The 10,096-nt window shown below is 43.7% G+C and overlaps 1 protein-coding gene and 1 long non-coding RNA gene across 6 annotated transcripts in view; one reads left to right on the top strand and one right to left on the bottom strand.

Moving 5' to 3' along the window:
* LOC109968998 (uncharacterized) lies at positions 1 to 386 on the bottom strand. The gene is made up of 3 exons (XR_002276216.1): positions 289 to 386; positions 134 to 204; positions 1 to 48 (listed from the first exon to the last, which is right to left on the bottom strand). It is a non-coding gene; the product is annotated as an uncharacterized LOC109968998 (long non-coding RNA).
* A 66-nt stretch (positions 387 to 452) lies between these two features.
* The window catches only part of schip1 (schwannomin interacting protein 1), a 224,526-nt gene continuing 214,882 nt past the window's right edge, over positions 453 to 10,096 (top strand). The window contains exons 1-6 of one of the 5 annotated variants that reach the window (XM_020615616.1): positions 453 to 470; positions 1,161 to 1,254; positions 7,633 to 7,700; positions 7,805 to 7,891; positions 7,989 to 8,072; positions 9,444 to 9,585. In XM_020615616.1, coding sequence (XP_020471272.1) covers positions 1,165 to 1,254; positions 7,633 to 7,700; positions 7,805 to 7,891; positions 7,989 to 8,072; positions 9,444 to 9,585 — 471 coding nt within the window. In that variant the 5' untranslated portion in view covers positions 453 to 470; positions 1,161 to 1,164. Of the gene's footprint in view, positions 471 to 818; positions 918 to 1,160; positions 1,255 to 7,632; positions 7,701 to 7,804; positions 7,892 to 7,988; positions 8,073 to 9,443; positions 9,586 to 10,096 lie in introns of those variants that run through there. The other 4 variants (XM_020615615.1, XM_020615614.1, XM_020615617.1 and 1 more) reach the window with 4 other exon arrangements.

Below are 10,096 nucleotides of genomic sequence, written 5' to 3'. Positions count from 1 at the left end.
TTTCCTGAGTTAGGGGATGCTGTTGCTGATCACGCAGAGCGCCTGTTTCTTTTTTAGAGAATAGAGAACTTAGTATTTATTTTTTGACGTAAGGTGTGTATATATATTTTAAACATGGTTCTTTTAAACTTACCGGTCGCCTTGCAGTTTACTCTCTCGAGTGTTTGCTCTTCACGTAAAGCTTGTTCATATGCTCTAAAATAGCTGCTCCCAGGGATAAAAAACATTTTATCAAAAATATATTTAATATATACACAAAGAGTTGTAAACGTAGCAAAAAATACTTACTGAGCTGCTCTTCGGGGCGCGTGCCGTTAATGCTGCGATAAGCTGCCTCTGATATGAATGAAATGATCTCGGTTAACATACACGCTTTTGTAAAACATAAAAAAATAAAATTGCATCACTTTTTTTCTTTTCAGGGGGTACCTGGATTCATCTCGAAGTGTGGAGAGCCTGAGTGACTAAGTGTAAGACTTGTGTCCGAGTGTTTTACCCCCTGTTTTTGCACCTCTCTTACAAAAACACAGCTCTGTGATGAGGAACATATGCCATAGGCTCTGTTTTTACCATCTAAATAATTACCCCCACTAAATAACTCAAGGACATCCGTTGTCTCATGTTCCCCATGGGTCAAAAATGTGCAAAAGCTGCAATAGGCTGACATATAGTAGCTACGCGACTGCCCAGAGAGATAATGCATGCTGTTATTAAGCCTATTGCCAAGTTAAATGACACTGTCAATACACACTCAGAGGGCGAAGTGTTAAAAAAAAACGCGCACACGCTCAGCATCCCATTGGCTGCGAGAATTTTCCAAGTCTGGTCTCTTTCCGGCTGCTCCCGACTCAGTGTTCACTTCATCTCTGCCTGACCGCGGAGTGAGATCTCGTCATGCTGAGAAACGGCGCGTACAGGTTAGTGCCACGTCCCCAGACTGATCTTAGTCATAAATGTAAGACAACAGTGTTTATTTGTGGATAAACGAGAAGCTCCAGCATAGGCTGCTTCGACATGCACTGATGTGTGATAAAATCCTGCATGACGGTGCTCTCTGCAGCTCGACAGAGGAGAGTACAGGCTGTTCACATGCTGAGGGCTTAAAGCAGATTTCATATTTGGAGAGTTTTTGTGTGTTAACTTGAGCGGTGTCCTTCCAGAAGCATGCACCAGGGAGAGGAGGCGAGGCTGCGCAGCGGGACCCAGGCTGTCGCTCGGGACAGGAAGCACCTTGCTCTGTGCATTAATAACCAGGTAAGAGGCTTCCAAAGGAGGACGATGGACATAAACTCTATTGGAGTTCATGTTTTTGCTGTAAACTGGGTTGTGTAGATTTCTTTAGCGCCCTGGGAAAACATGACGGCATCCTCTCCTTCAGTGAGGGTGCGTTTCAGCAGTGATGTAACTGACTTTCTGATCTTTTTTTGGAGCAGCAAGTTGAGCATAAACTGCACAGTAGCAATCAGTCCCCCAAAAGAAAGAAGAAGACCATATAGTCCATTCAAACAGCCATTCTACAGGCAGCGTGACAGTGTTTAGGCAACTGTTCCCCACAGCTGCTGAGCAGGCAGAGGAGTATCAGCACCATGGACAGTGAAACCTGCTCTACAACGGCACAATTGGCTGAATTCAAATTGGTCTAGGAATTTTTTTTATGTTTTCTTGAGGTCACAAAAAGATTTCTGTCTTAGAAGCAGATGACAATATCTCATTAATAGCACATACTGTATTGTACCTCTTGATATAAATGACTTCATTGTCAGCAGACAGTGGTGAGGGCATGGCCAAACATGCCCTGTGCTTCAAGTTGGGACCAGAGCTCATGAACAGGGGCAACAAATTTTTTGAAACTCAGGCAGCTGATCCGAAATGGACTTCATAATGTAAGTGGAAGTTAGTTTGGCTTGAATCATCTCCAGAAGAAGTATGGAATGTGTGCGTGGCCGAGTGTAGGTGCACAAATTCACCTGGTTCTATCGAGCTTCTGAATATTTAATGCCAGTGATGTAGTGTTGCGCATTATCGGCAGCAGGGGATATTGAGTGTATGAGCTCTGAAAGCACTGTTCCATCACAGCTTTTGACTTACTGTGCAATACATTACGATGGTGCAATCCCACAACACACACACACACACACGCGCACTCTCTCTCTCTCTCTCTCTCTCTCTCGTTCACTGCATGTTCACCTGAACTTTCTCATCTCCACATTTGTTCCAGTCTGTTTCCACTGCACAACTAGACAAATGAATTTCATTATCACTTTCCCAGAATGAAATTTCCAAAATGATCCTGCTTAACTCAGTGGCACGCCGTGTCAGAGGAGGTTCATATGAGATTGCCAAGGAGGACGCGAGGAAGCTTGCTGAAGGACTAACCAGTAATTGGCGTGTGAAATATGAGTGAGGGTAGAAAAGCAGGTTATTGGATATGGAGACTGCTCCACTTGCTGTGCCTGTGTGAGTGATTCAGATTCATTGCTGAGGCATGAACCCCCTGAGAAGCACATTAATCTATCCAGCTTTTACCCCATAATCAATGGGACAGCTGAATTTTATGGCCACGGCCCATGTTGTTAACACTTTTACACAGAGCTTATTTAAACAGCTGGCCTGGTGTGATGCTGCTGGAATTTTGAAATCATTCAACAATATCATACATGAAGCCCGTTGTTGCTCCCAATTCACTGATCACACAGAAAAGTAATGTATGTGCATGTCACCTTCTTAAAGAGCTTGTGTTTGTGCTCAACAGGAAGCAGAAATTCCCAAACGTGAATGATTCCTTGTCTGCTTCTTTAAGTTTTTTAATTCCTGGTTTCAGTGCTGTTTTATAGTCAGTTTGCTCTTGGGTTTTATAGATTTTATATGTTTTTGTCTGTTATGTTTTTTCTTTGTCTGTAACTATATATGCACTGTCTTGGCAAGGACGCCCTTGGAAAAGAGGTTTTTAACTTCAAGGGACTTTCCCTGGATGAACACTGGCAAAATAAATAAAAAGAAAGTCCAACATAGATCGGTACAGTATCATTCAGACCTTGTATCATTGGTTTTGGCCAGTATCAGTTCATCAGTGTAAACTGCGGGAGTCAGACATGGACACAGCGTTCTGTAATATATAGAAGGATGTGCACAGAGGGAGCGCTGCGCCAGGAAAGGGTGTCATATTTCAGAAGTGCATTATTGTCTCTCCCCTAGTGGGACAGAACTGTGCTGAGTGCAGTTTGTGCCAGCTCACTCAAACGCTCCGCAATTGAGTCGTAATAACTTGCACAGGAGCGAGATGAGCCTGCAAGCTGACAGATAGCCGTCTCTTGGCCCACCGTGGTCATATGACCAAGACTGTGTGTCTGTGTGTGTGTGTGTGTGTGTGTGTGTGTGTGTGTGTGCACACTCTGGTTCAATGCTGCAGAAAAAAGAAAATGCATCTTTTATTAAACTCCACCATAGCTCCTCCAAAATGTACACAAGGATGCACACATGTGGTCTCAGATACACACACACACACACACACACTCCTCTCATCCCATTACAGAGTCTTGGAAGGCTGGTTTGGTCATAATAAGTGAGCATAGTCTTTGATCAGTAGAAGAAGCCCCCACACCCATGACAGGCATGCACGTCTGTGCGTGCGTGCGTGTTTGTGTGTGTGTGTGTGTGTGTGTGTGCTGACTCTCTTCCCCACCATATGTTAACCAGAGCAGCTCTCTGCTGGTTAATAGTAGCAGGGGGAGTAGTCCCAAGTGCTCCATTTTGCATTTTGATAGACTGTATGATCATCTTCTCACTCGCTCACCTCCTTCACCTCTACTCATCACATCTCACCCTCCCCCACGCTTCTCGCGGTGTCTTCTTCTCCTGTTCCATTTAGGATAATCTCGTACCTTCCTGTTCTTTCTTACTGATACTCTCTTGCATCCCCTCAGTGAACATCCTAAAATCCATTGTTCCAACCCCTTTAAATGTTCAGCATTTGTCACTGTGGTATTATCAGCTGAACACATACAGAACTGAGGAGTCATACTGGTTGTCATCTGTGTGAACTAGATAACTGGTCAAAATCAGCATAAAATTAATCAACAGTGATTTTGGTAATAGATCAGTTAATGTCTTTCAGGCAGAAATGTTCCTCTAATGTGAGGATTTGGTGCTTTTTGCTGTTTTTATATCATGGTAAACTGACTACTGGCTGTTGGTCAGACAAAACAAACTCTTCCAGGGTCATGATAAAATTTTTTTTAGTCAAAACTATACAACCTGTGTATGGCTCTAAAGAATGGGCCTGTCTTCACTTGATAAACTGCTTAATTCTATGAAATATGATCAAGAAATTAATCTCACATCTGTATCTGTGCGTGATGTAAGACTCCTCTGTGTCACTGTTCATATCTGTGCCGTACAGGTCAGTTTACAGTGCCTGCTCTGGCCTGATATTGATTGCTGTGTAACTGCAGCAGGCTACTTGTCGTTATCTGATCAGTATGAAACTGCTCTCTTACTGTAGTTTCAGTCCGTAAAAGTTTATTAGGGTTATTTGTCAGTTTACACCTCTGAACCTGAGCCCCTTTTTCTTTTCCTCTTTCCTCAAAAGGAGCAAAATTACATAAACACATTAATTTCCTTCACTAGAAATACTTTTGTTGTATTCTATAACATGAAGAGAAAATTATATTTCAAACATGTAATGACAGGAACCCATCATCTACCTCTCAGCGGGCTTCGTTTGTGTTCAGGGACTCGGACGAAAGAGTAAAGGTCGACTTCTGTATCGCTCCTTGCACATACTGCATGTTAATTGATTTCCGATGTTGCGGCCAAAGAGCATTTCCACCAGTGCGGCTTTCCACCTGATTGGATGTTTCCCCGGGCTGATCGGTAAGTCAAGTTGCCAAACAAGCCAGTAGCCCAATGTTTCAGCACATCACCGGACTACAATCAAACCCTCTGAGATCCGACCGGTATGTGTGTGGGAGTTTATTTCACTAAGAGACCTCACTACACTGAAGGGCATCAAGAGCTGACCATCTCTCACACACCAGAGGGAATACACTTTTGTCTGGTGTGTGTGTGTGTGTGTGTGTGTGTGTGTTAGGGTGGACATTCAGCTCTGCCTACCATCAATCTCTGTGATAGAACTAGGACTCTCAGAAGTTATGATTTTAATAGGGCAGCAGACTTTCTGCTATGTGCTGTTGCTGTCTCCTCTTCCTTCTTCTTTTCCTCCCTTCTGTCATTTTTCCGTGACATGATGCTTGTTGCCATCCGCCCTCGTCTTCCCCAGCCTTTCAACCGGCTGAAAGCTTATTTTTATATTGAAATGAATGTGATTATGCTGTTTACCTGCCCAGCACAGGATCGTTCCATCAATATCCCTGTTTTTATGCAATCACACATTCAGCAGTTCATTTAAAAGATTGTCGTAACCTAATGGATACAAGTACTGCATTTCTCCTGTCTTTAGCTGCCATAATATTACACTATATTGGTATTTCTGTTACTCTGTCTAGAGGCAAGTGACCCAAGGTGTTATGGTTTGCTGTAAAGGCACAAAATATAGTTGCTGCATAAAATGAGTTACAGTGGGTATGGCTAGCACATGGAGCAATCTTTGAAAACTCAAGGGAACAGTAACATTTCTATAGTGAAACTTTTACTGTGACACTTGATGCTTTACTCATATTTGTATTGCTCTTAATGTTCAGTCATGTAGTGTAGGCTAACTAGGCAACTACTCATTGTCATAAGATATATTGCTCTGGCTTTAAAGGAGACATTTCTGTCATTTGACACTTCCTGTAAATGGATACTGTATGTTGCCATATCATTTGTTTAGTTTCACCATTTCCACCACCGTTTGTTTGTCATGGATTCTTGTTTTAGCCTGAGTATCTGGACAGCAGTCTATAGCACAGCACTTGCTGACACATCTTAAACCGTCTTCGGGCTTCCATCGGACGTCCTGCAGCATGCTGATGTCCTGAACTCTTATTAATCCCCGCCGGCTTCACTGTGGACAAGCACAAACACTCAGAACAGTTGAGCAACTTCACAGACAGCGCACAGTGTTTGCACTACATGTACCCAGACATACGCAAAGGTGTGAAACTATGCACACTGTGGAGCCAAAGCATTATGGCCGCCACTGACTGAGATGCTGGAGGTCCTTTGTGTGCCAGAAAAACATCCCCAGTCCATCAAGGCATGGGCTGTATAACACCTTTACACCCACCAGCTTCTCCTGCATCCAACACAACTTTGACCACAAGAACCCACTGTGACACTGACCTTGTAACAAGTCCCAGACCTTAGCATGCACTGTTGTTACATGATAATTAAAGTTATTCACTACATCTGTGAGTGGTCATAATGTTTTGATTCATTGGTATATTGTAGTACAACATTTTGCACTATGATTTCCAAAGAGTAGTTTTTTTTTGTTTGCATGCATTCAGTGCCAGAGGGCAAAATGAATGGCACTCTTTGTAAACTGTTAGAGGTGTAAACTCTGTTAGAGAGTTTGTGGGATGATGTTTAAATTGGAGATTGTGAGAGCAGTTGGAGAATTCTACTAGCTGCTTTACACGTCCGGCAGACTTGATATCTTTAGTATTCACTTGGTGTCATGTGTCCACCTGACAGCCTCAATGTAAATCCAATATTCACTTTTTTTTCAGCTCTGTTTTGGTCAACACCAACCCCAGCACCAATGGGAGGGAAGTATCTGGCACATTAGCTTCTAAACATATCCCAGCTAGTCACTGACTTTGCCTGTCTGCTCTTTGGTGCTGAGCAGGTAGAATGCAGTGCGTTGATCACAGCTTTTTTGCTTGTTTGCTTTTCAGCAGCTGCCTTCTGCAGTTGGAAATGAGGCTGAAAATTGTGGCGACACTGATCCAAGGCAGCATTGTGCTGAAGTTGCTTTCTGCAAAACTAAAACAATAAGCTAAAAAACACTAAAACACCCCACAGAGCTGTTAGGATTGATGGTGTCATGCGCTAATTCTCTGTGCGTTCATCACTACGAGGGTATGCGACATGTGAGCTGAATGTACCATCACCCTCTTTAGTTGTCACAGCCTCGATGTAGTTAAACGCACATGAAGAAATGCTCGAAGCTTGCGCCCTGCTGGCTAGCAGAGAGATGAGTGAATGACTGAGATGAAGTGGAGCTGCTCTGTTGTTCTGGAAGCACATCCATCTGTCCAGGCCCATTCAGCTTCACGGCAGTGGCCCTGGAGCTGCCCGAGATGAGCCTCGCCCCCCTGGCTTGGAGCCGGGGTCTGGCTGGCTGACACCTGCAGAGCGCACGCATGCTGTTATGCATCAGCAATAACATAGCAGTTGCTTTCTCCCACCACTCTCTGTTTATGATTATTTATGCCTATGTTAATAGACCTGGGCACGCTGCCACTCTTAAGGTTAAACAGATAACAGAAACAAATGATAAAAAAAGAGCAGTTTCACAGATATGCCAGACAAACAGTGTGCGTGGGTGGAGGAACAATTACACATACACAAAATGCTGCAGATTTATTATTACTGTATGTCTTATGGAAGCACAGCTCCTCCTGTGTTTCATCTGGGGCTTGGAGAATTAAAAATCTTGTTGACATATTGGTGCTATTCATTGTGCAGGAAGAAGTGAAGAGGTATCACCGCTACTGCAACCGCAGCACAGGGAAGGCAGCTCCCAAGGTGGAGAGGTGAGACGATGCACGGTAGTGTCCCTACTGTTCCATGAAAAAAATTCAATCTACTATAAGAGAATGCTATACTGTAATAAAAAGTCCCTGTTCTATCATTCAAGATGCTTCCTCTGCCATAAAATGCCTTATTTTACAATGGGAAATCCTTACTCCTACACAAAAACTCCAGTTTCAAAGCCATTTGAAATGTAAGCCCATTCATCTATAACATACCAAATGAATTGTGCTCTTTCCGTTGTTAGCCACATAATTCAGTTTATCTGTCTGGTCTTGTCACTGTCACAGAAGCCGTCCTCAGAGGAGCGAGGAGGAAGATGACAATAGCCCTCGTCGTCGTGAGCAACCGCACCTGGAGATCAAGGCTATTGTGTGAGCGTTGCCTGTGGCTCATTTGTGTGACTGATTATTTAAAACATCTGTTTCTTTTCTTCATTTTTAATCAGTCTCAGAGCGAGTGTCGCCTGTGACCTTAAAAGTGCATTGTATTTGTCATGCGGAAGAGATCACTCTGTGTGTAGCTTAAATTCAATCTTCTCTTTGATTAGGTTTTGGAGTCGGGGTCAGAGTGCACTTTTGAGTGCATGAACCGTCACAGACTGCCATATAACACTGTTTCACTTACACATAGGTGTAACAGAGAAGGACAGCGCTCGCCTCAGGCTTCCACTTCCTAGAAAGTCAAGGATAGAGAAAAGAAAGCCAGCATTTCTGTCTAAAAGTAACATGATTGGGGTTTAGAGACGGACACAGGAAAAATGTCAGGTTAAACTCCCACAAACAGTAGATGAATGGAGGTGGGAGGATGGAAAGAGAGAGAAGAAGATAGAGAGGAAGAGGGGAAGGGTATTGGTTTTGGAGCTAGGAGTTATGGCTTAATTCAGTTTGTTCCATTTGGCTCAGCTGTCTCTCTGCTCCATCGAGTAATTGATCCTACACTCCATTCCGGACCCTGGTGTTGGGGAGACTACAGGGATGAAAGAGGGCAGAAAGTGAGAGGGCGAGCCGTGGAGGATGAAAACAGGTGTGAGGCAGACGGGAAGAGCGGACAAAATTTAGGAAAGTATTGAGGAAAATATGTTTGGTGATGGACAAGAAATAGGAAAGGAAAGTCACACAAAGTGAGAAGTTGAGAGAGAAATGAGATGTGGTGAATGGTGATCATTCATCATTTTATATTTCCACAATAGTAATGAGACCCGTGACTTATTCTGCAATTCACACCACTGTATTTTATTAAAACTGTATCTGCCTCATGTAATATTATTTTTAAAAGGCCTTCTTTTATTGATATCCTCAGACTTTATCAGCATAGATGACAGTTTAACAGTACCACAGTGTTTAAGTTATGGCCATAATTTAGAATTATTTTAGCTCTAAGAAATCCTATTCTGCTAAATGTATTCAAAGCTGAACATAACGAAAGTAAAGAGGATTAAACTCCTGGATATCTTATCAGGTTTCAACCCAGAATATTTTAACTCATCATTAGTGGTGCACATGATTGTTGCTCCTTGTGTTTTTATGGAGAACCATGTTTTCTTTGTTGCTGTACTGACAATTCAACCAGAAGAGTTTCAGCCAGTCACCAACATAGTCTATGCAGTAAATGAACATGACTTTTACTTCTAAAGACCCCAAAGTACCCCTCATGCTTCACAACTTTATATTGTAATGGGCTCAGCTTTGGTTATGAGCTGTAGATGGCACTGATATACGCATTATGTCCACTTCTGTTCCCAGGATCCAGCGCGCCTGGCGTGCGACCATGTCCCGCAGAGACAGTGGGCAGGGACGAGATGAGAACCATACCAGCCATCATTGGGGTGGGACGGCGCTGTCAGAGAGCCTCCAGGACCCTCTGATGACCACTGGTATTTCTCCGGTAAGACCGCAGAACACCAATCAAACAGACAACCATATGGTGCAGCATGAGAGTGAGGCAGGTGGCGAGAGATCGAGACATCTTTAAGTGTCTCCTGTCTTGCGTGAGTTATTAGCAGTGATCTGTTGTTTCTGCAGAGAATCCAGAAAGAACGGGTGAGTGGATGCATGGATGCGTAAACTAATAGCGCAAAGGAGGGAGCGAGGGAGGGCTGTTTACCTCTAGTGTCATCTGTGGGGACTGCGGGGGTCGTACTGGTGGAGGTGGATGGGATGCCAGCTGGATCGGTGCCCAGATCTGTAATTAGCTCTTAATTAGGTAAATTTTCAAAGCTGGTTGATTGATTAATGAAGTGCCTCTGCCCTTGTCATTGCCCCCACCCCCCTCCTCACCTCCTCCCTTCTCCCTAGGGAGTGCAGGGGAGAATTAAACTGTGCTCACAGGGCATGGCAGCCAAACAAAAGCCACAGGGGGAAAATGTCAGTATGAGCAGCAGATAAACAGTGAGAAG

The sequence above is a fragment of the Monopterus albus genome, unplaced genomic scaffold (genome assembly GCF_001952655.1).
Source record: "Monopterus albus unplaced genomic scaffold, M_albus_1.0 scaffold167.1, whole genome shotgun sequence".
NCBI lineage: Eukaryota > Metazoa > Chordata > Actinopteri > Synbranchiformes > Synbranchidae > Monopterus > Monopterus albus.
Note: the sequence above shows the minus strand (reverse complement) of the source record. Positions and strands in the feature narration are given on the sequence as shown.